The sequence below is a fragment of the Chrysemys picta genome, chromosome 1 (assembly GCF_011386835.1).
Source record: "Chrysemys picta bellii isolate R12L10 chromosome 1, ASM1138683v2, whole genome shotgun sequence".
Lineage (NCBI taxonomy): Eukaryota > Metazoa > Chordata > Testudines > Emydidae > Chrysemys > Chrysemys picta.
In genome coordinates this window covers 223,221,909-223,248,109 of record NC_088791.1, presented here as the reverse complement: position 1 = coordinate 223,248,109, position 26,201 = coordinate 223,221,909, and the positions used below count along the sequence as shown (strand labels likewise).

The 26,201-nt window shown below is 39.5% G+C and overlaps 1 protein-coding gene across 16 annotated transcripts in view; it reads right to left on the bottom strand.

Annotated features, from left to right (window-relative positions):
• The window catches only part of MID1 (midline 1), a 318,999-nt gene that overhangs the window by 100,667 nt on the left and 192,131 nt on the right, over positions 1 to 26,201 (bottom strand). For 8 of the 16 annotated variants that reach the window (XM_008167184.4, XM_024104287.3, XM_024104288.3 and 5 more), the window contains exons 2-3: positions 22,056 to 22,771; positions 8,716 to 8,832 (exon numbers count right to left, since the gene is read on the bottom strand). In XM_008167184.4, the coding sequence (XP_008165406.2) occupies positions 8,716 to 8,832; positions 22,056 to 22,715 (777 nt within the window). In that variant the 5' untranslated portion in view covers positions 22,716 to 22,771. The remainder of the gene's footprint in view (positions 1 to 8,715; positions 8,833 to 22,055; positions 22,772 to 26,201) is intronic. The other 8 variants (XM_065580671.1, XM_065580674.1, XM_065580675.1 and 5 more) reach the window with 1 other exon arrangement.

Genomic DNA, 26,201 nt, shown 5'->3' with positions numbered 1-26,201 from the left:
ATCCTGTCTCTCCCTTTAGCAAAGGAGGGGTGGGAATTGAACCTGAATTTCCCACATCCCAGGTAAGTGCTCTAACCACTGCGCTAAACATTATAAGGTGGGCATCAGCACCACCACCACCTCCTCCTCCTCCTCCTCCTCCTCCAATAGGATTTTGAATGGGACCGGATCCAGTAGGCATTCTCAGAGGCCGCCTAACTGGATTGGATCCCATGTGTGATTAAGGCAGACAATCACCTAGCTTCCTTGTTCATGAATTGCTCTGGGGCTTGGGCGGGAAGATAGGTGCCTGGCCATCGACAGGAAGCAGCTGTGCACATGCCCCAGGGTCTAAAACTTAGGTGCCTACAGAACTTTTACAGCAGAAAGTTAGATGCTGAGTGAGTTTAAGCACCTACAGGACTAGGCAGCAGTCAAGAAGGAGTTTCATGGATCATGGTGATGCCACACATGGGGATTTAGAAACCTAAATCAGGAAGTTAGGCCCCTCAATTGCTTTGTGGATTGCACCCTAAGTGACTTGGGTGCTTTTGAAAATTTTACCATGGCCCTTTAAAGAAGCTGGCCAGGTTTCTCTATCTGATGCAGCACAGTGTACATGCCAAAGAGAAATCTAGGTTTACGCTTATAGGTACTAAAAAAGAAATCATAAGGATTTGTCAGACAATAAGCAATCACTGCACTAAGGTGTGATAGAGTTAAGGCAGAAGGAGCCATTCCACCCTGAAGTAATGCTGAAACAATCTAAGATATTATGGCCTGGGCTACACTGGGGTGGGTGGGTGTGTGTTTCTGAACTAAGATATGCAACTTCAGCTACACTATTCGCATACCTGAAGTCGAAGTATCTTAGTTCAACTTACCTGGTCGTCCTCACAGTGGCAAGTCGACCGCCACAGCTCCCCCGTCGACTCCACTTACTCCTCCTGCTGAGGTGGAGTACAGGCATCGATTCGGGGATCGATTTATCACGTCTAGACAAGATGCGATAAATTGATCCCCGATACATCGAACACTACCCGCCGATCCGAGGGTAGTATAGACGTACCCTAAGTGTAAAAGTCCAAATACATCAGTATGAGGCAAGGCTGTTTGTGCACAGAAAGATGCTTGTGAATACTCTTTGCTAGGGTTGCCAGCACTTTGTAATTTGGCTAAACTATGACAGAAAAATTAATGTTTGTTTTTTTTTAAATCTCAGACAGATTTGTATTCCTAAAGCTACACAAAAAATGAATTAAATGAAATCAACGACTGACCTATAAATCCCATCCTCCCCATTTCTCTCTTTTCTCCCTCTTCTGGCAGTTTGAATTCAAAAGACTTTGGTTTGTTGCTACAATAGATTCATGCTTGTAAAAAGTTTATCTTTAGGCCATATACTAGCTCGTCTATCTCTTATAATTATGTCCAAAAAAGGAATTCATGGTTACTGACCAATGGTGAGCAACAAAAGGATGTAACGGGCCATTTTTTTTCTTGCCTCATACTTAAGATGTAAGAGATATTAAGCAGTTTTAATACAACAGCAAAAGTTAAGAAGTGCAGGTAATTACACTTAGCCTTTCTACGTTGAAGGAAAAAACATTAAAATTCTTACAAGTTGTTCTTTGAAAGTTACTGCTGAACAAACTCATGACAATGTGATCACAGCATTTTTCTGTCTTGATCAAAAACCAAAATTTTTAAAAAAGTCCAATTTCCCCTCCCCCCACATTCTTGTCCTTTTACATCCAAGCCAGCCTGCATTGCTCAGGTCAGCAGTTGGTGAGGAATGCTTTCACCATCTGGACTAAACATAAGGAACAAAGAATAGTAGGCATAAAGTAAAGGAATCTATTGGCATGCTCTAACAAAGCTATCTGTGCACTCAAGTGTCAGAGAACTCATGGCAAAAATACTCACAGAAAGCCATTTCTGAACTGAATCCGTAATAGTGAATATTCGCACTGGAAACATGATTCTAAGAATTAGACTTAGCATACAAAGGTATGGAAATATACCATTTGAGATCCATTTTTACACTAACCAGCTCTTATTTCATATAGTCTTAGAGTTGGACAAAAAAAAAAAAAGATTTTTTCATGAAAAATTCATCCCTTTCTTTTTGTTGCAAAATTGAAATTTGAAAAATTCAGCCTGAGCTGCTCATAATGATCTACTTATAGGTAGAGGTCTGGAACGGCTTCCATATGAGGAGAGATTAATAAGACTGGGACATTGCAGCTGAGAAAAGAGAAAACTAAGGGGGGATACGATAGAGGTCTACAAAATCATGACTGGTGTGGAGAAAGTAAATAAGGAAGTGTTATTTACTCCTTCTCATAAAACAACAACTAGGGGTCACCAAATGAAATTAATAGGCAGCAGGTTTAAAACAAACAAAAGGAAGTATTTCTTCACACAATGCACAGTCAACCTGTGGAACTCTTTGCCAGAGGATGTTGTGAAGGCCAAGGCTATAACAGGATTCAAAAAAGAACTGGATAAGTTCATGGAGAATAGATCCACCATGACTTTTAGCCAGGATGGACAGGGATATAAAACCATGCTCTGAAGTGTCCCTAGCCTCTGTTTGCCAGAAACTGGGAATGGCAACGGGGGATGAATCACTTGATAATTACCTGTTCTGTTCATTCCCTCTAGGGCACCTGGCATTGGCCAGGAAGACAGGATACTGGGCTAGATGGACCATTGGTCTGACCCAATATGGCCAATCTTCTTCAATTCTCTTATGGGCATTCAATATCTTTTAACTGTTATTAGTCACTTGGAAACCAAATTAGACAAAGTTTTGTCAGAAGTCTGTCTTTTCTACAGAAAAGGGCCCATGTAATTAGTCTTCTTTGTAGTTCAAGCTAGGGGACTAAAGGACGTGCCCTATATTAAACTAGTTTTAATTGTAATAAAAAGCAAAATATCAAAAGGCAAGACAAATTACAATACACAATGCAATTCTATGTGGTTTAACAGCATTTATTCCAGTAACAGCCCATTTTTAGGGTAAGAGCTAAATCATGAAAGTTATCTTTACTCTTGAAGAGGTTTTCAGACTAGGGTGACCAGATGTCCCGATTTTATAGGGACAGTCCCAATTTTGGGGGCTTTTTCTTATATAGGCACCTATTGCCCTCCAACCCCCGTCCCGATTTTTCACACTTGCTATCTGGTCACCCTATTTCAGACTATAGTTTTAGACTGCATTTTGTTGAGGGTTTTAACTGTAGGTTAATGTTGTACGTCTTAGCTATTACCTCCAGCAAGGTACAATGCTTATAGATGTGTGTGACTGAATGTTTATTTTGTGCAGCTGTTCAATCGCTGCTACAATGTGAAGCAGCTGGGCTGATATAGGACTTGGTTTTCCCCTCTTGTCTGCTTTGTCTCAATTCTTCCACAGTCTGGTATCAGCTGTTAGATCAACTCTCCGCTATTTCAATTTGTCTCTGGATTCAGAAAGAATTAGTAGACGCCCTCAGATGTCCTAAATAAATCCTCTCAGAATACAGAGATGTCTTTCTCTAATAAAAGGAGATGATTCTGTCTATCACTCACATACCAAGTTCCTAGTTTTCAGCTTCTGCCAATAAGGACCAGGAGGAATGTCTACCTTCCAGAGTAAGCTTTCCACCTTAAATATTCTTTTGTAGCTTCACACTACCTAATCTGGTTGTGCTGGATATACCCTGTTGATCTGAGCTGCCCACTGTTTCCATTTCCCTTCAGATAACATCTTTTCCTCTCCTTGAAACAAAGTGTTTGCATTCTGAGTGCCCTACCTTCCATTTTTCCGTGTGTACTTCTAGGACTCGATCTCTTTTCAGAAGCCTGCTGAGCTCTCTTTTCCCAAAACCACTTTTCTCTTTCTCCACTTTCCCACAAACATTGTGTTATTCAAGAACAATAAGGGTTTCACAAAACTCAGTGGTTTCTTGTGAGAAAGGTGCAAATGGCCTCATTTTAATCTGGGAACACGGAGAGCCGTACATTCCAATGGACACATCCCGAGCTAGTGTAAAATGTCATAGCTCCACCAACTTCAACCTGTCTATAACAGTTTACATAAGCTGAATATCTGATTTGCAAGTCTAAAGTCATATTCTCTGGTCTTGTAAAAACTGACTCAACCTAAGCCCCATATGATGGCGCACACTAACCTCTCGTGAGCATCTCGTGTCGGGTAGGTACAAACGTGCACTCACTCTCTCTGTCCCTTTTTGCTGTGCCCTGTCAGCTATTGCCTTTGTCAACACTGCCCTTCAGTGGCTCCACCATTGGGCCAAGTCACACACATCAACATGTGACCAAACAAACCCCTTCCAGGGTAAAAGGTCCAACAGGGCCTGTCCCTGTGCCCTAAGTAATGTCTTTAGCTTTGTCTCTGGGCTCAGTCCTCAGACCCTTCTTGGCTAGCTTTAAGTCCCTGTCTGCCCTGGTATAGAGCAGTGCCCCCAGAGCATTCTCCCTGGAGATTTTTTAGGTCCTGCCCTTCTCTTGGGGCTATACAAGTCTTATCCCCTTCTTGGGGCTTAGGCCATCCTGCCAGTGGCAGAACCTGGGCCCACCCACTACTTTGGGTCGCGACCCAGGGACCCTATAAATAGCTGTTGCTATTCCCTGGGCCATTTCCCACATAGTCCCTTCCTGTTCACCCTTATCTCAGGGCTGAATTTCTTCTCCACAGAATGCCAATGTCACCAGACCCCGTCTTCTGGTTCTGTCTCAAACCTCAGCAAAGAGCACCTTCCTTGCTCCTCTAGTCCCTGCCAGGAACTAACTCCTTTTAGCTGAGCCTGCTGAGTTCTGATAGGCTGCAGGGAAGAAGCCATTCTAGGCAGACCTGGGGACCCACCTTCATTACTCATTTTCTGGCCTTAAAGGGGCTAGTACACCCCGTCATACCCTAGTTCACACCAATTTCAGTTAACATAGTTCAAATCATGCTTTACCCTCATCTCACCAGCTTTAATATACATTTCATCTGTTTAATCGTATACTTCTACAATTTGTATGCATAGTTCTGTAACAAGTAGCAATTTTCTAGTCAAAGTACCAAACATAGTGAACATGAGAACACTTGAAGAAGGGACTCTGGCACTGTATATTTTTCCACTTTCTGAAGCTAGAATATAGTTTGGGGTCACAATTAGCACAAATAAGAAGCTAGACCCTCTTTGGGATAAGACAGGATGCAACTGTTTTTCTTTTGCCAGTGGTCTGATGGCAGTGTAAATGATATTATGTCCACTTCTTCATGACTTTGGTGCTCTGGATATCTGCTTGTTTACTTCTAAACAGCTAGAGCAAAGGTTGGGACTATCTGTGGGGTAGATACACTTCAGTATGGGCAGTATTCATTTTGTGGGCCAGAATCACTGAATTTTTTACAGATGTCTGAAGTATTTGGAATACTTCCCTGTGCCATCCTAGTCACTGACACCCCAGGGCAGCCCACCCTCGGGTTATGTTCAGAGCTCCATAGGGTCACCATCAGCAGAGATTACTGAGGGGACAACTCCTCCCCAGCCAACATTGCCTACTTTTAGGCAGCGAATTCTTACAATCCTGCCAGCAGATGGGAGGTTGTGGCTGTTGCAGCCTCCCCTTGGTGACTCTGCCCTCAGTGACCTGGTCAGCAGAGAGCCTCTCAGTAAATTTTTCTAACAGCCCATGAAAGAGTTCTCATCTCCTTCCCAAAAGGTTTTTCAGCTTGGTTTGGATTAGCCTGAGGTTCTTGCGGTTTCTTGTTGCAGATTTCTGACTGCTCATTTGTCATGCTGGTTCTATTTCTTCTCTGTGTGTTCTCCGAATGAAAGAAGATACGATCACCTCAGAGGATAAGTTTATAAATGCCTCACTGAAGAATTACCAATAATGAATCTCCTCCAAATGTATATTTTAAAAATCCCTGAACAGTAAATTAGTTACCATATTTTGGCTCTCTTTTATGTTACAGCACCGCAACAGCTGCATTCATTTGATCAGGATTCACTGTGGCTTATGGTGAAACAATGAGGAATTAGTTTGTATATACTTTGGAACATGCTCTCCTCTTGGTCTGAAATAGCCCTAATTTTCAGGGCATGCTCTGAAGCCCATTTGTTTTTCCAGGCTGAAGGAGGGGGAGGTTCTAGTGGGAGATCTTTAGAGATCTTCCATATGTTTATTGCTGCTGAGTTATTCTGAATTAGTTGATTTGTAGTTAAAAGAGAGTTACACAAGAGCTCTCTATTTTTAGGAATAGTCAAGTAGTGCCTAGAGCAGGGGTAGGTGCTCCTTTTTAACAGGGCCAATGTGTATATCAAAATAAATATCTAAATATCAAATCCACAGTTTGGAAAGTGAAGTTGATATTTTTAGGGAAGCACTTTTCAAACAGCCAAGGAGACTTTATATCACAGTACTAGAACTGTGTTAAATATTTGCAGTGAAAACCAAAACATGGCCAATTTGGCAGCTGGCTGCAAGCTCAAAATTCAGGGCAGGTTTGTAAAAGGTTGGCTTAGCTTTATGAACCTTTTTGGCTATCCTACAGCTAGTTTCAGAAAAATGGCTGGGATGTATTTGACTCTAAAGCACAAAGTGAAATTCAGGGACTGGGGGACAAACTCACATAGATCAAAAGTGTTTTCATAAACCCTTGTGAACAAGAGTTTCACAGTCAGGCCAGATCTACACTAGAAGCTTCTCCCAGTATAGCAATGTCAGTGAGGGGGGTGATATTTTTGCAACATAGGTATACCAGCAAAAGCCCTAGTGTTGATGCAGTTATACCAGCATCAAAGTGATTTTGCCGGTATAGGTTATTTCACTTCGGGAACCGCTATGACATATACAAGCAAGAGTTCTTTTTTGCTGTGTCTACATTAGGAAGCTTTGCCAGTATAGCTAGATCTGTATAGTATACACTGGCAAACCTTTTCTAGTGTAGTCTTGGCCTCAGATTCATATTGTAAACACTCCTCGCTTTTTGAGGATTTGATTCAGGCTCATCTCTACTTCTCGTAGTACAGGTCTGTATTAACAACAGGGAGAGCCCTTAACAGAGCTGCATAGGCATATGCTTGTCTGTTTTGTTTATAATTAAAACACTTTGGATCAGATTCTGAACTCTGTTTCCTCAGTACAAATCCAGAATAACTCCATTACTTCAATGGGATTACTCTGATTTGCACCGGTGTAAATTAAGGCAGGGTGTGGCCAGATGAACCAATGTAATTACTGTATAATTGAGATATTATTTTATTATTTATTTGTATTATCAAAGCACCTAAGAGCCTCAGTCTCCAGTCATGGAGCAGGACCCAGTTGTGCTAGGCGCTGTACAAACAGAACAAAAAGTCCATCCCTGCCCCAAAATGTTTACAACCTAAGTATAAAATAAGAGAACAGATGGATAGTGATAGATTCAAATTTCTTAGGGCCTGACTCTAGAATCTGTACACTGGATAATGCTTATTTGATCAAGTAATACCAGGGATTACTCGCATGAACAAGGGCTGGTTTAAGCAAAAGCTTCACGATCTGACTCTTAATCTCTACTCAGCCAATGCTACTAAAAAACAAAAAAACCAAAACTGAATACTGATTCCTAACAAGCTAGATTCTCAAATTACACAATAAAGAGGAGACCTCTTATCTATCATACACAGTTAAAATGGCTCCCCGACATTACTGTATTGCATAGCTGCACGATAAGGTTTCCTAGAGCTTTCCTCTCAGTTTCTTTGTAGAAACGTTCAGTCTAACAGGGCAGGACTCATACAAACAGCTTCCAAACTCAGATATTTACCTGACCTATTGGACCTCCTCAGGAAGGAAACTAATTCCTCTAAGGAAAATACGTGACAACAGATTAATAGTCCCACTATGTGCACAGTAGTCATTCAACAAGAAAACTCCCATCTCCGACTTCAGGATGAATTGGAGCTCTTATCAGTCCTAGAATATGTCTGTAAAAGTGCGCAAAATAAGCAATGCCCTTCCCCCCCTTTCCTTCTTGCTAGTGACAGTTTCATTACTAACTAGACACATCGGTAATCAAGAAAATAATCACTCCTACACATGCATCTGTAACTTCTGAGGATAATTTAGTTTATAACCAGATAATTTAGTTTGTAAACACTACTGAGTTTAACACTGGGCTTTTTTTATTTAAGAGGCAATGTCAATGTAGGCAACAACTGGGCAGTGTAGTTTGCAAATTTGTCCACAATGGACTTTGGTCTTGTGCCCATTGACTAAACGGTGAAGTCTAAAGCCCCATTGTCTTCAAAGGGGCAGAATTAACAGCAATGGGATCCTAACAACACTGCTCTGAGGGGGATTTGTTTGTGTGTTTTTCTAAAGAGCAGTGGTGATTTATTTGACAAAGTAAATTGCATTGGTTTCAACTGGGAATGTGCAAACTGATGTGGATGAAGCAGGAGCCAATTTCAAACTCTGCTCAAAATTCAAACCAAACTCAAACCTTCTCAAGGTTCAAAAAAGTACAGTTAACTTTTCATTTTATTTCTCTCATTTTCCCCCTCACATAGTTACCCTTAACAAGAAGTACGACTTTTTCTATTGTTATTGATCCAAAAGGCAACAGTATGACATAGACATAGCACTTTTAGATCATTTCTGTAGAATATGCGTAAGATTATTTTTCTCAACAAGGGCAGGACTGGAAAGACTGAAGTAAATAAAAATAGTTCTTCTAATATTTCTTACCCAGCCAGAAACAGAAATCTCATGACATCCTGTTTGCATGAGACTTTTAGTCCAGTTTTTAGACGAGAGGTTTGGGAAAGCATCTGAACTTCTGGAGTGCTGCTCCACCATTCCCCCCTGCAAAAAAAGGGGCTAATTCAGTGAGTTGGGTGGCAATTCAAAAAAAAAAGTGGAAAGGCATTATGAGGATGGCCGTTGCTGTAACTGATGGAGCTGTTCTTTCCATTAAGGTCACATAGCCCCATGAGCTACAACAGAAGCATCAGAAGAAGGTCAGCGATGATGCAACACATTGAGTACAGACCGATTTGTTGATGGGCTTAATAAAACAGTAGGAAAATTCTGCCTTCATTTAAACACGTGCAACAAAAACAACATTAACGTACATGTTAACTAATTTGACCAAGTATCTAGACCAGAATTTTTTTATTTATGGGGGCAATATTGTTCTCTGGGGTGGGGAAAGCGAAGGGCCAGTGACAGAATGCAGGCATTATATCCTACTGCAGATAACTTTTTCAAACCTGTAGATTAATTATAAACCTTCAATTGCAGCCTTAGAGACATATGTGCGGTAGTTAACCCTACTGACTCAAATCCTGTCCCCTCCCCCTTCAGATGAGGAAGGCCCAAAACACAGTGGAACTACCACAATTTTGTTGTGACCATGACAGCAGCACCCCAGGCACCAATGTACAGGAGAAGACAGGAAACAAAGGAAAGGCAAGGTAAGGGCATGTCATTCTGTGACTACGTATTCCTCTGCAGTGAGAGTGAAGTGGCTGTGGACAGTGTGTGCCCTTGAAGATAGTGAGAGTTGCAGACCTTGCACCTCTCCACAACCTTCATATTCACATGCATCAGCACCAATTTCTCCTCTTCTATTTTACAGAATCTATTTGGGTTGGATACATAGAAAAACCTCTATTTTTACTTAGGTTAATTTTATATTGCATTTTACTTACGGATGCACCAGCAATGTATTCCTTTAACAATTTCATCCTCTCTATCCGTTAGTCATTGTAAAGGGTTTCTCCTTATATATATGGTGAGGCTTTTTTGTGTGGAGAATATCATATTTTAACAAATATTTCAATGGTTTACCATTCCCCCCCCCACACACACTTTTCACATTTTAATAGATTATGTATACACACCCACCATAATATATATATATATATATATATATATATATATATATATATATATATATATATAGGAAAGTGTCAATGTGGTATGAGTTTTGTTCTTCCCTTTTATGTTTTTTAGTTATGGGGCAAGGCAAGCACAAAGTGTCATTGACTACAGCCTAACAATTCTAGCAAATGACTTCTGAACAAGATACATTTGTGGCAAACAGCTGCCTGTCTGTAATCAGTTTTAAAGTTTGACCATATTGTCTGGGCCCCTTTAAACAAGAGAGCTCAGTTATACAGCCTCATGTTTCAAGAGAGCAAAACATGAATCAAAGAGGACAGTTTCACATGGATCAGTTTCAATGAAGAGCTTGCCGCAGTGCAAGCACAGACAACAACTGCTAGCCAGGGCCAGCCCTAGACCAAATGGCACCCCAGGTGTGGAGCATCTTCAACACCCCCTCTCATTTGTTAAACTTTTGAATAATTTACATTACCCCAAGCCCGGTGCCCTCCAAGCCCTGCACCCCATGCGGTCACCTGCCCCTAAATCTGGTCCTAAGTTATCAATTATCAGGGCCGGCTCCAGGCACCAGGCAACCAAGCACATGCTTGGGGCGGCACCTGGTAAGGGGCGGCTAATCTTGGGGTGGCGGGGGGCAGTGCGGCACGGCATTCCGCGGGGGGGGGGGGCGCTCCAGCGGCGCGGCGCTCAGCGGGGCGCTCAGGGAGGGGCGGGGCTCAGCAGGGCGGCCCTTTTTTTTGCTGCTTGGGGTAGCAAAAAAGTTAGAGCCGGCCCTGTCAATTATACAGTTTTTTACCTGACAACAGGGTTATTTTCAACAAGGGAACACTTCTGTTCTGGTTTCTCTTTTCCCATCAGTTTCATGGAAAGATTTCCTCTACTTAGTTAGTCATCATTTCCCTCAACCCCAATATTCTGAGCCTCTCATGGTGGTTCTAAGGAGTATGGTCTTTTAATCCATCCAAAAATGTTGTTTGTTTATAACAAGACAAGTTAGAGTTTATCTTTAGACACAGAATTAAAAAGTCAATATTTTTAAACTAATTCCAAAAGTGTGAAACTCAGGATTTTACAATATAGTACATGCAATTATAGGAAGTGATACAAGGAGGTGTGGTGCAGCTTGTGATTTTAGACACAGTCCTGAACAAGAAGCAGTACCATCAACAGCACTATTCCAGGAGTAGTCCCAGCTTCTGAGTCACTGTTGCCCCCTTGCTTCCTCTTACATCAGGGGTTCTCAAACTGGGGGTCAGTACCCCTCAGGGGGTCATGAGGTTACTACATGGGGGGGCCGTGAGCTGTCAGCCTCCACCCCAAACCCTGCTTTCCTCCAGCATTTATAATGGTGTTAAATATATTAAAAAGTGTTTTTAATTTATGGGGGGGAGGGTGTCACACACAGAGGCTTGCTACGTGAAAGGGGTCACCAGGACAAAAGTTTGAGAACCACTGTTTTATATTAAGAGTAAATTACGAACCTCTCTAGCTCAGCTAAACAAATGTCATCTGCAAAGTCTGAAAATTGTTCAGAGTTGTTATTTTGATGGCAGAAATGAGAGACTTAGGACTGTCAATGGGTGCCATTAAAAACTCAGCATTTACAGCAAGCAGTAGTTAAATTTATGACCATATTTATGGTACTTCCCATTCTAAATACAAAGAGTACTGGGATGTAAATGGCTACCAGCACATTTGGGATATAAAACACTTTTTCAGGAATTTAAGTTCTTTTGCTCAAGCTTTGTGATTCTGATCTCACTTCAGTTTTTATAATACTTCAGTATAATACCAATGACTTCAATGGAAATACTCCTGGTTTATCTGATTTGAGCTCAGAATTATACTCCTGGGGGAATTCTGTGCCACTGAGCAAGCACAGAGTTAATGTCTCCCACAGATTTTACTCTTTCCTCATAGAATAATTGATTCACGCACCCCTCCTGGGCAATGGTCCCGAGCAGGAACTTTTGGTTCAGGCATTGGGAGCAGCTGAGGGAGACATAAATCATAGCCTGGTGGTGGGGGAGGAGATCGGGCATGCATGCGAGACTCTGTCCCTCTCACTTGCTATTGTGCTACACCCAGAGCTGCTGGGCTCCAGCTGCTAGTCCTGGCTGGGCTAGTGGGGGACGAGACTTCCTCTTCCACTGTATGGATCAGGGGAGTCTGGGTGGGGAGTGGGGTAGTGTCTGGATGCATGGGGGTTGGGTAGACGGGGGGGGCAGCTCCCCATGTGGTGACCCCTCCCTCAGCTGCAGGAAGCTCCACCCCCACTTCCTGTCCCTATAGCTCCCCAGCTTGCAGGGGGAGGAGTCACTGTACAGGGAGCTGCCCCCCCGTCCACCCAACCCCCGTGCATCCAGTCCCCACCCCACACCCTGATTCCCCCGCTGAGCTCCATCCCCTGCATCCAGACCCCCACACACACCTAGACACCCCCCCCACCAAGCTGCCCGCATCCAATTGCCTCACACAAAACCCTCACCCCACACCTGGATCCCCCACACTAAGCCCCTCCACACTTGGATCCTGCTGGGCTGAACCTGTCTGCCCACACATGGATTGGGGACTAGGGATGGGCGTGCATGTGAGACTGTCCCCCTCGCTGGCTAGTGTGGTGTGTCCAGCGCAGAGGGGCAGGGCCCAGGGCTGTTTCTGGGGGAGGCCTGGCCCTTGCACTGTGTCAGGGTTGGATGCAGCTTCATCACTGAGCCTGTGGCCCAGGAGTGCGGGCTCAGAGTGACCCCCATTTTTGTGCAGCCAGTGGCCTGCACTCCTCACTGCCACGCTGCAACCTCCATTCCCATTGCCCTTCGAATCTATTGTCTGTGACAATTTCAGTTCTAATCCAGTGTCACAGCGAACTACAAAATTGAACATATAGTTTAATTTGAAACTATCTTGTATTTAGCTGTGACACCAGAGTACATTTCCCAGCCCTGAAGAAGAACTCTGTGTAGCTCGAAAGCTTGTCTATCTCACCAACAGAATTGGTCCACTAAAAGATACTACATCATCCACCTCATCTTTCTGATGTTTTATATGTCAGAGAAAGGCCACTGACAAAAAGAGTCTATAGTTGCTTATGGAACAAAAACCCTCTCAATCTCAAACATACTTGAAAAAATAAGTCTCAAAAAGAGGAATTTAGCCACAGTCACTCCTATTGGATCCCCGATTCTTACTGTCTTTGAAGAGCCTTCTGATCCACCAAATACTATCAAACTGAATTAAAAGATCATGCTGCTAGTCCTGCTTTTCGGTCTCTGCGGAACTGACGGCTAGAGTAGAAATTTCAAAAGAATGCACTCAAATTACACATCAGATTTTGCCTGCTGAGTCTTTTTGAACTCACCATTTTTCACATCCAATTTTTTCGGATCATGTGAAAAATTGTGCATGTAATTTTAAAAGTTGGATTGAGGCACCTTTGAAAACATATCCTTATATAAACAACTGTTGATGTATGATCGTGTTAATGCTTGTTGCCTAAGGGGGAAAAAATGTTACTATTGAACAATATTGATTGCCCCTTGCCCTTTCTCTTCCATTGTTAAACTCCTAGAAACAACAGGAACTGTTTTAGAGATAACAAATAGTAAATAACCTTGCAGATTTTACCAGAAGGCAATGATGGCTATATCTGTGCCAATCTAATTCTAGCTGCAACAAAAATCTCACACCTCAGCAGCTGCAGAGAAGAAAGCAAAGGACTCCCTCCATCAAATCATTCTAATGGAAAAGAGGAACAGTAAGTTAAAGTACCAATACAGGGATCTGACTCTGAAAATACTTTGGTTTGAGGTACTCTTTGGAAAAACACAGGTATGAAATGAACTATTGTATATTGCCAGAACGCACACAGGAAAAAGTCACAAGAAAAGTGATGCTCCTAATGCACCCTATACAAGTCACAAGAAAAAGATCATCTCAAACTCTTTCAAGCAGCACTATATGGCACATCACCCAAAAGTCAAGAGTACATCACTTTTTCCTTCACTTATTATTATTTATTTATTTATTTATAGGATACTCAAAGTATGCTAAGCGCTTTACCGACAGTGCCTAGCACTGTGGAGTCTTGACCTAGTTGGTCTCTGCAATCTTCTTCTTTCTCACTTTAGTCCCATCAAATAGAATCTGCTCTATGAGTCCCCTCCCTCCAAAGTGCTCTGCCAATGCCAGATCCTCCATCACACCACATGTTAATATGTTTTCATTTATGATATCCCACAACTACTTCTTGGGTCGGCCTCCTTCAGTCTTGTTCTGTTGGAGTCTCTTACCCACACAGTTGTCAGGACTGAGCTTTACATGACCAAGCCACCTAAGTCTGCACCACTCCCTCATTTTTTGTTTTGTGTGTGTTACTTTGAGCATGTCTCTAACATACACATTCCTCACATGGTCTCTCTTGCTTACCCCTCTCATCCATCTCAGCATTTACATTTCTGTGGAACAGACAACTTGCTCGTGTTTCTTTTTTGTGGCCGAATGCTCAGTGCCCTACATTAAAACTGGAGGGAGCACCATTTTATAGACTTTCCCTTTAATTGTACTATTATTTTCCTGTTGGCCTCTGCAATATACATTTTAAATAAATAACAATAATCTCCCTTCCCTAGATTCAGGAGCAGCTCCTGCCACTGCTGAGCATAATGACTGCATTATACACAATTTGGAGGAAGGGGAGGCAGCACAGATCATGTATATTTGCATGAGGTGCTACCATTTTGTTAATAAATATAAAATCTGGGGAAAAGATGTACAGAACAATTTAGAGCAAAGGAAACAGCAATGAGTTTACACTGCAAAGTTTTTAATCTGCTTTCAAAAAATCTGGCAAGTCTCACACACCCAGAAAGGATATCTCGCACCCCCAAGGGGTGTGTGCACCCCAGGTTAAGAATCACTGCTCTAATGACTAGAACACATGAAAGAATTGATGATCTGCTGGTAACATTGCTTGATGCATATGTCAAGTTCAGAAAATGTGAAGAAAAAAACCTAATGGTTTTAAAAATCAATTTAATCAAACCCAAGACAACAAACATTAATATGCCTTAATCATAATCATATGATTATTGTGTTGCATGATTGCAGGGTACAGTTAGTGTTATATAGCACTCCTACAGTGCTTTAACAGGTTTTGATTTTTTAAAAAAATGTTTAAACTTAACTTTGAATTTCCCAGGCTTGTAATGCTTGCTTTTAGAATATTTACAACACCCTTGCAATTATTTTTACCCTTAAATTTTTTGACGTGTACTCTCAAACTCAACCCCACTTTAACAGTGTTTTGTCTGAAGATGTATTTGACATCATTTTAATTTTAACGAATAGTAGTTTAATTTAAAATAATAAGGTCACAGGGCTACTATGTTCATAAAATATACACATACTTAAAAATTTTTTACTACTCTCCGTCTCTATCACAACATATCATCCAACCACTAAGCATTTCCTAAACTTACCATAACAATTATTTCTCCCTTAACCATTTACTCTATTTCTTTTTTTAAAATTCATTTTATTTTAATTGTGATATAGTTATTTATTATTTAACCACATAAATCCCCGTCCTTCCTAAAACATCTCCTATCCATTGTGGTTCCTCATCACCATCTAACCCTCTCAACCATCTGAACAGATGAGGAAGATAACAATGCCAGACAAGACTATCTGATGGTCTTCCCAGTAAACAATTTCATCTTGTTAAAACTTTGGAGGGATTTGGAACAAACACAAAGAGCCCCAAGTTCTAGACTCTCTGAACCGATTACTTAGTCTAGTTCCCCTGGAAGCTAGAAACATATGAAGGGAGAGTAAGACTATATTATAGTATAATCTGTACCATTTGTTGATTTTGTTGCTCTTTATGAATAACCCATGCCATCAACAAAACATTTTTTTAAAAGTTACTTTGGGGCTAAAAGTGGGCGAAAAACAAACAGTAATTCCAAATAAATTGATGCCTTTGGAAGTCTTGCTAAAGCTTTGTGAAATACACAATAAAATTTACAGCACTGCTTGTTTGTTTGTTTGTTTTTAATCAAGTGGATTCTCAGAAATTATAATAAAATATTTAAAAAGAGCTTAATTGAACTTCTAGAGGACCTTTTGATATTATTGTTCCCTGTGAAATTATAGTATATAGTCATATGCACGAGTCATTTCAGACATCCTCGACTAACAAGCAAATTCTAAAATTTATTTTACAGAGGTTGTCTAAAGAAAAAATGTTAAAAAGGTTTTTACCATAATTAAATGTTATACAGTCCTGCTCCTCTCCACCAAAAAATTCTGAATCAGGAGAACAAACAACAAAGACTTAAGGTCACACACTACAACAAAGGATGTAGGACTAAAAAGAGGATTTTCATAATTGTATAAGTATATTAACATGATAAATTAGTGTAGTGAGAGATGGTTATTCCATTTTTTACCGAGGTTACACACTCTTTGTAGCACAATAATCCAGAGGCCAGTCTGATTATATGTTTTGATAATACTCTATAGAAGTAAATGTGACAAAACATCAATGTTGACACCAAAAAGAAGAATAATCTATGCAGCAGAATACACAATTTTTAGATTGGGCAATATCTAATGTAACAATTTATTAACTTCATGTATGCATATATCGTACCTAATTTATGTACGCTAACAATTTTTATTAAACCTGTTTCATCTAATTTCTGAAGTTCATGTACGGAATGAACAAGAAGCTATTGAATTTCAAGTTTCCCTAGAACACATTTTGCCAGGTTTAATATAATACTTTTATTAAATACTAAAGCTGCATAACTTGAAAGAAAGGTGACAACTGGCTGCTGCTCAAGATCATTCAATACTAAGCAAGCAGGACGAAAATATTCAATCTTGTAAAGTTAGTTATAATTTTTTCCACATCCTTCATACAATATATTGTGCTCACTGAGGAGATTGAATAATTGATCCTATTGAGAAAGAAGAAACACACAAAGCCTAAGGCCCATATTCTTTCCTAAATGCATTAACTACCATTAAGCCTAATGTTAATAGAAGTTACAAAGATACAAAAGGGAAAATATATTCATAAATATGAAAATCAGCAACAGAAAAAAAATGTTTTTAAAAGGATACATTAATCAATGCTGAGTTAAAAATAGAAATCCATTACATCCATAAATGTGCTAATAATAGCCAAAAGTACATTATATATGGAATGCATATACATAACATACATGTGTATGTAATTCATATATACACACACATATATATTTACACACATTTTATGCACCCTCATATGTATCTATTTACACACATGCACGTGCACTGTACATTTGTGTGCGTTTGTGCATGTGTGTAAAGTTGGATATTACTAGTACCTTGTATGTGTATTATACACATACACACAAATTATATACACTCTCTGTTATACGCGCGCACACACACACACACACACACACACACGTATGTAGATATTACTAGTATCTTTGTGTGTATAGGTATTGATCTACCCATACATACTATTAATAGATGCACATAATGATGTACGGTATGATCCTGGAAGCACATACTCATGTGTGGTCAGCAGGACTATTTACATGAGTACTGGTTTGAAGTGTCAGACCCTGATGATATTACAATACATTTGCAACCTGATTAATGATCAGTCCATAAATTAAAAATAATACAAAAAGGAAGTAAGGAACACATAGCTGGACTGAAAATTTCAGCATATATTGTACCAGAATCTCTACAAAGACATTTAGATATTAAGGGTTTTAACCTCAAGTTTAAAACAATAGGGAAAGATGCATGCATTGTTATACTCTATTTATAGAAGCTTTGGATTTGGCAGAAGGCCTTCTATCATAATATGCTCAAAGTAATTTTGTAAGATGTAACTTTGATATTCTCAGTGCTTAAATATTTTATAGTTGCTTCCCACTGAAAAATGTTTGTGAGCACTAAGCTGGTTAAGGTAAATGGATTATTTTCCCTGTGTCCTGATTCAGATTAGGAAAAAAGAAATAGATATTTTTAATGGATTCTGTCACAAAATCACCACACCAAAATGTGGATTTTGATTATAGTGTTGTCTATTTTTGTAATTTCTTTCCATGAAAAAAAAAAAAACCCAGCAACCAAACAATTTAAAAACCCCTTTTTGTTGGTGTACTTTTGGAAGTAAAAATACAGAAAATGTTAATGAAAAAGGCAACACTCTTGCAGTTACAGAATTCTACTCTGGAATCTGATCTATATTTCATAAACATGCCTAACACACTTCAGCATTAATAAGAATTACACAGACATATTCAGGGCTATAGCAGACCTAACAAAAGAGAGCTCCTGATTAGGTAGTATGAAAGCCACCCCAAACTGATTTCACATTGCATGGCGTTATGGGAGATATTGCTACATGAACGTTACAGACCAGATCCTCAGCTGGTGTAAATCTAAGCAGCTCCATTAACTTCAACTGAGCAATGTTTAATTTACACCATTTGAGAATCTGACCCTAGATGTATTTTTTCCCCTTTTTTCAGGCCCAAATGTAACATGTTTATTAACTTAAAATGAACATTAGCTGACTATATCTGTCTTACATTTGTCCACCCACAACATTCCCTCTCACTCCAAAACCTTAGCTAATGTTAACTTGTGTAGATACAACTATATGAGAATCTAATTTTGATTTGTTTCCCCTGAAAAAAACTGGTATGTTTCATTCCATTGCTCCAAGACAAAAAGGAAAGGATGAATGTTCATTGAGTAATAGAGATTCTTTGCATTCATGAAGGGGGTGGGATGTGAGCATTTGCTAGAACCCTGTGAACCTCCTGTTAATATTTATAACACACTATACATTGTTAATATACCAGAAGATTAATTTTAAGTTCCACTACAAAGTTAAAACTATACCATGTCATATAAATTTAATACATTACTGACTTGTCCCCAGTTTTTTTATTATACACATATATGTCTGTGACCTACTTTATTAAATTATTAATAATTATAATAAACAGACGATTTTTCATGTAATCCTATAACTAAAAATACTAGAGGCCTGCTGCTGTAACTCACAGTGGGGCTGATAAAAGATGAAAGTACTCAGCACCTCACAGGATTGGAGTTCTAACTGTCAGGGCAAAGTGATTTAGACTTTTAGTTCTCGTTTCCAGAGCTTCACAATGACTATTACATTGACTGTTAAATCCACTCTAGCATGCATACCTCAGACAAGTGTACCAGAACTCTTAATTAAAGAGCTTCATTTTTGCCACAAAAGGAGCTAGATTGTAATGGCATCTTTTGTCCCGTGGTTAATGAAGGATGATATATTGTTTAAATAATTAGCAACACTGCTGGGATAGAATGTAAGTAATTAGCATAGCTTGACACCCAGAGCTACATACCAAAAACTAGTAGCTATGTTGATTTTAAAAACCCTCCACTGAAAGAATATGTCACTTAAGATATGGTGTGTTTTGTTTTTTTAAGGAAACTTATCATTAGAAATTTATGAATGAGTCCAGCAATTTTACAGAATAATACATGTTCATTTTTTCAAAAATCTTTGTATCACCAAAAATCTTTTTATTTAAACAACAGTATTTTCACAATCAGTTTTATCCATTTCTTTTAGTTGACATTTTAGTTTATTAAATTTTAGCATTGCGCTTATTAGCTTCTACACATCCATGTGGATGAAAGTCACCACATAAACTCAAGACCAAGATCCTTCCATTTTTAGTAGCAGTAGTGTAGCTAGACTAACCTAGTATCTATCTCAAAGGTCAATATTACCCTTAATGAAGGAGACAACCAGAATTCAAGAGTGGATTTGGAACTCTTGCTTGTCTGATAGACAGCAGAGGCCAGATCTTCAGCTGATGTAAACCCACATCACTCTGTTTATTTCAATGGAATGATGCCGATTTACATGCTGTAGATCTTGCTCTAGGATTTTAGCACATAAAATATTCTCAGCCTCTGGGAAAAAAGGGTAGGGAGAAAAGGGATAAGGCATGGTTTTCAAATAGCCTTGCTGATGGCCAGAGACTGGAGCTTTGATCTGGAAAGAAATTACCTGGCCTACTACCCTTCTACCTAGAGTGTAGTGCAGCACATGGAGGGAAGGATTATATGAGGGGAATGGTAGCTCATGATGTAGTGAGTACCAAAAGGCCTTCATACAGGCTTGATGTTATCTGACAGAACTATCTGTGGGAAGAGATCAACCACCTGGCAGGATTGTTGGGGCCAAGGAAACCCATATTTGTTACCTCGGACACAAAATGCCAAAATATTGTTCTTCAGAATACAAAATAGAGAGAATTTTAGCTAAAAAAATAATTTTAGTAGGAATTTAAACATTCATTTGCATGGTCAGTAAAGTGGAATGGCATCAGATGACAATCATCTACTCTACCCACTGCATTCATGTTCACAACCAGAGCTAGCAGAAAACCTACGCACAGTACAAACTAGCCTGGCTTTAAATTTCATTTTCCAAGCTATTGATGATATTAACTCAAAGCTATAAAGAAAGGAGACAACTGTTTTAAAAATGCTCTATTTAGGCTTACTACATCTAAATAAGTCAAAATGTGAGATATTTCCTAATTGCTTATATTGAGTTATTAAAAAATATATATACTTACCCAATACTTAATTATGGCAGGTATTTCACATTAAATAGTGCATTCCTACCAATATAAATCAATGGACAATAGTGATGTAACTGTTCTAATTAGTCTACCAAATAGTAACATTTCATTAAGCCGATTATTGGGTTTTTATATCCACATTATATAATACTAAATGTAAAATATTATCAATCATGACAAAAAAATCTTATATTTATCAAAGAATAAAATTGTATAATATATATAAAAATAACTATACTTCATTATTAAACAAGAAATCCTTTAAGATTTAAAAGGAAGCTGTCAGTTTCAGCCAGATTTTCTTCCCATTACTATTCACTGTTTTAATATAATACGACTTTTTGTGTGTATGCACGCACTCATATATAAACATAAAGTGTTTGTGTGCATATATATATATATACACACACACACACACACACACACACACACCATGCACATGCACACACAACAATAAAATAGTATGTATTTTGAGATAAGACCTCTAGTTAATTCAACCTATTCTGTTTGTTTCTTGCCATTGAAACCATTGTATGCAGAAGAAGAATGCTCTTTTTACCTTCATACTCATGATTTCTCAGTTGTAGTCTTCCTTTGAAATAACCGAACCTGCATTTCCCTAAGGAATGGGGGTTGGGGTTCCTGAGGGTCTTTCTTTCTTATTCTGCTCTGCAGAAGCATGCAAATCTGGTAACTAAAAGATCCTGGGCTCAAAGAGGTATAATACATCTCTACTTTCTGAGTTGGAGCTTTGTTAAATTAAGTCCATGCTGAAACTGGAGAACATCCAGAGAATGTGTGTTAGCAATACCGATACTATACTGAAGACATTCTGCAATGGAACACAGGACTGTCAGAGCAGCATTGTTACCTGATAGGATAGATGCCATTTCACTGTGGAAGGGGAGGTGAGAGGGGGGAGGAAACACATAACCAAGGAAATGTCACAGGTAGCTCTGAAACAATTTCATTTTTGTTTTAATTTCTATGTTTTATGTAAGTGTGGCTGAATGCTGTTGCTGGGAGAGTCCTGAAGACAGCCCTTAAATGTTTCCCCTGCTTAGTAGAGATGAGGGATTTCAAGTTGTAAGCAACTGCGTTAAAAATAATCATCATCAGAATATTTAAATGTCTGAAATTTCAATCAATGTCCATGTATATGTATATACACACACGCCTGTATGTACAGCGATCAACATTAAAAACTTACCGGTCACTATGGATAATGCTTTAGGTAAATAAAAAAGTTTACTTCAATATTTGTAGAATGTTTGGTAAGTATAGAGAAGTTTAGATAATACTGAGGTAACTTTATCTAAAGGCAAATTAATTGACACCTTTTCAAGAACACATATATGTGTGTATGTGCATATTATATATTCATTACAGACTGCACTCCTACCCATACCAGTCACTCACCAGAGGTGAGAAAACGTATTTCCCCATCATGCAACTAAGCTTCTTTTCACACCCCACTTGCTGGGCTCCAAGGGGCGAGTAGATAAAACTAACCTTTAATTTGTCATAGCGCTCACTCAAAGCTGCCACCTGATGATCACGATGCCGTCCAACCAGTTTACACAAGGCACAGATTAACTGGTCATCAGTCACGCAGTACATGTTAACTTTCTCGTCCTCATGCTCCAGACACATTAATCCTCGGATGTGAGAGTCTGGAATAGGCTCTATCAAACGGTGGCCCGTGAATGGCTTCTTGTTCGGGTGAGTCGCTTTCAGGCACTCCTCGCAGTAGGACACCTCACAAGTGACACAGGTCTTCACTGCTTCCTGGGCAGGGTCCTGGTCACAGAACTGGCAGAGAACTTTTTCACTGGATGACATGCTGTTGCTATCAAATGCCCGCTCTCGGCGGGTTTCGCTAGGAGAATTGGGCCCACTCACTGAAGCTTTCTGAAACCTGTCGATAATATTCTGCAGGGTGACGTTGCGCTTCAGTCCGTCTAGACCACGTTGATTGAGAGTGATGACATAACGACAAGTAGGGCACTGGAAGGCAGTGATGGATTCCACTGATTCGTTGGTGGCACAGTGGGAGACCAATATGCGATGCGCACAGTTGAAACAGAGGCTGTGAGCGCAAGGCAGCAGCAGTGGGTCCTCAAACAGCTCCAGACAGATAGGGCAGGTCAATTCCGACTCCAGTGTTTCCATCTTCAGGCAAAGCTTTCCTGTGTCGTCAGCGAAATCCAGGGAAGCTGATCGGCTATCTGGAAACATAACGCAAAATTCGATTAGGCGAGAGAGAGCAAGAGGGGTCAGCCACGGGGGGTTGTCAACTTTCGCCACTGATACTATCAAACCACCACAGCAGACTGAAGAGCTATCTAAAGTTTTGAATCTGCATAGGCACATGTCAAGGTATTTAAAATTGTACTATTTTGTATTTTAAAAAACAAAAACAATTAAAAAAAAACAATTTACTGTTTTGTATTTAAAAAACAAAACAAAAACAAACAAAACCCTTTTGTCAATTTCTCTATCTTTAACATGAGATTGAGGGCAACAGCAGATGTTTTCTGGTGCTTTTGAATTATTTAAAGCCAAAATTAAGACCTTCAAACTGCAGAACAACATATCACAGTAAAAATAGATTCCTGCTGCAGAAGCGGCTGTCTGCTTTGCTAACCTACTGGCATTTTTTTTATTTCTGTTTTGAAGAGCAGCAGAGCAAGGATTAAGCCACAGTATTATATTAGATAAGCTAAAAACTCCTTGTTGCTTCTGTACTTCACATTGTGGCATTGTCTCAGATTACAAATTTTAATTAATGTTACAGTCATGGTACATAAATATACTGGGTATATCTGTCTCTCTATATATTCTATGTGTGTGTGAATATACATGTAGTGCAGTGTGTATGTATAGAGTACATGGGTGTATATATTTTTTCCAAGAATGTGTATATATGCATAAATATATCTCACACACACACACACAAACCCCTAATACGGTGTATACGTACACATATACACAGCAGCAGCAGCAATGGACACAACAGAAATATCTAGAGAGATTAGGCGAAATATAATATAAATATCTATTTTAAAGAGAAAATATTAGCTCTGCACAAATTTCAAATGAGTTTGACCTAAGACATAACATGAGCTTTTGGAAGATCATTGAGCTAAAGTGAAATATCAGTGGTTTGTTTAGTTTAACAAATTTATCTTGGTGTGTGTATAATCTTTGTTGTTACAATTTAGAAGAAAAATAGACTATCGGCTGAAAATACTCAGTCTACTGGTTTATGGATCAGCTGAAGTGGATAAGGAATCACCAATAACTTTTAGATGGAGGGCATGGGATTTTTCAAGAAAATGCAGCAGTACATCCCTGGAAAGAGATCAACTGAAACTTCATTTTGTTTCCTCTTCTCTATTCAAGTTACAGGGAGTGATTTTGAAAGAGTCGCCCTACGCAGCTCTCCCTGCCTAAGCTCTCATCAAGGCCCCATTGCTATTGCAAGCAGACAGGTCAGTGAAGCAGAAGCAAAAGCTATGCTTCACACTCACAGAGCTGTACCTCTTCACAGTACAATCTATTTAAGCTTTGTTGCTCATAACGGAGGACAGCTTCAGATGGCACAGCTGCATACGCTTTACACTGTAAAGTCATTGTTCAGTTGTGTGAACTCCTGCCTCCCTCCCACTTCCAAAAAAAAAAAAATCACATACAAATCTTGGTTCATTAAGGGTGAAGAGAGCCTGGTGCTCATTAGCAAGCTTGGGAACCAAATCTCTTTGAACTTTCTGCATTTCACTACAATTGAATTTGGGACTGCAGTTACAGTGACAGGAATGCTATATAGAACCCCAATACAAACCATAACAGAACAGAAAAGTTCAACAAATGGAGGCAAGGTTCAAATCACCCGTTAATTCTTATTCATACGTGCTTTGTGGCAAGAGCACTGAGGCTTTAGTTCCAGGGATGTTTTTGCCCCTTTGCAGTCTTCCAGATATTTGCCAAAAACTCTGGAGATTTTTAAAAAGCACTGACCTCATCACAAGTCTTAATTTTCAGGTCTACTGTGATGATGATCTTGGTTCAACTAAAGTTCACTTTGCCACTGTCTAATTCAGTTATAACTATCCATCAAATGCCAGAAATACATGCTGTGCCTGTTAAAAATTAAAGACCTGTTGATTTGACATGGGTGCAATGATAACCCTCCACTCTCACATCAACCACAGTCACACAGCACACAAAAGATGAAAGCATATTCTGCAGATGAAGAACAGTGTCTCTTTTTTTCCCTTCATTCACTGTTCCATGGAAGATCCAGATGATCAAAACCTCATTCATGCTGTTTGAATTCATTCCACACCACAACGGAATACCTCATCACCCATTTATCCTGCATTTTATATGATGAACTGAAAATAACAGAAGGGGATTTATGGTTGGCAGAGGCCAAGGTTTTAAGCCGGCAAACCTAATTGTTACTTCTACACTGGCATTTCTGTGAAAACACCCTGACCTTCAGCGTTTCTTTCTTATAACTGTTTAGGATTCGGGGCTTCTTCCATGTGTCCTTTTATACATGGAAATCCCTGTGGCTCTGCGTGTGGCAGGTGATCTCCTTATCTCTGTTCAATTGCCTTCTTGAAACACATGGCTTTTAATGATAGTCAACTACAGATAAACCAGGAGGTATCTGCACCACTGATCCAAAGGTTGGAGTTTACCCAGTGATTCAGACAGGTCTTTATAGACTATTTTGTCCAAGTCTGATATGGGATCAGATTCTGGTACCTTTACTCACACTGAATGGTAACTTACTTCTTGAGTAGCACTACTCAGTGAGAGTAGGGCATCAAAATCTGACCCTCAGATTGTAAGCTTGTTCAGGCAGAGGCCTGTCTTCCTGTTTGTTCAGAATTGAACACATTGCGGGAGCTCAATAAATGATACATGTCCCCTTGTACCAAATATTGCTAAAACCTCTAGCAAAATCATCTGCACCGCCTCTCCTTTGCAGCTGCCAATGACAATTACTTTTAATAACACTGTATTTTTTATTACCACTGCCTCTGTGCCTGAACCAAAACCAATGTAAGCTCTATGAGGGACAGAGTATGCTAAAGACAATCCAAATAGGAGTATCTAACCAACTACAATCCTGCTATTATACTTTTAAACAATTCAATGCAGGTCATGTTAGCAATCTACCCACAAAGTCTCTTAAAACCAAATGCCACTTTTCTCAAATTTTCATGTATAAGCTTTCACTTTCCTGAGATTTCTGGAACACTTCTAACCACTTGAAATTGGAAGACTGCACTTTAGGACCAATAAAAAAATAATAAAAAAACCCCCAACTTATGCCAAGCATATTGTCATAGAAACAAAAATTCAGTATAAATGGCTTATAATAGATTCTGTTGTGGCTTTACAAAGCTGTAGTCCATAAAATTACTGCCACCCAACCAGTGCAGGAGAAACAGCAATAGGGAAAAGAACTTGGAATATATCATTTGGTAATTTCAAAAATACAGAATTACAGGCATAAAAATATTATTGCAGTGAGAAATACTAAGTTCTACTCATAAGAAGTAATTTTAGCAATAGACAACAGTGAGATAGCAAATGCTAAAACATGAATATTATTTCTAGCTGGGAAACCTACTTCAGTAA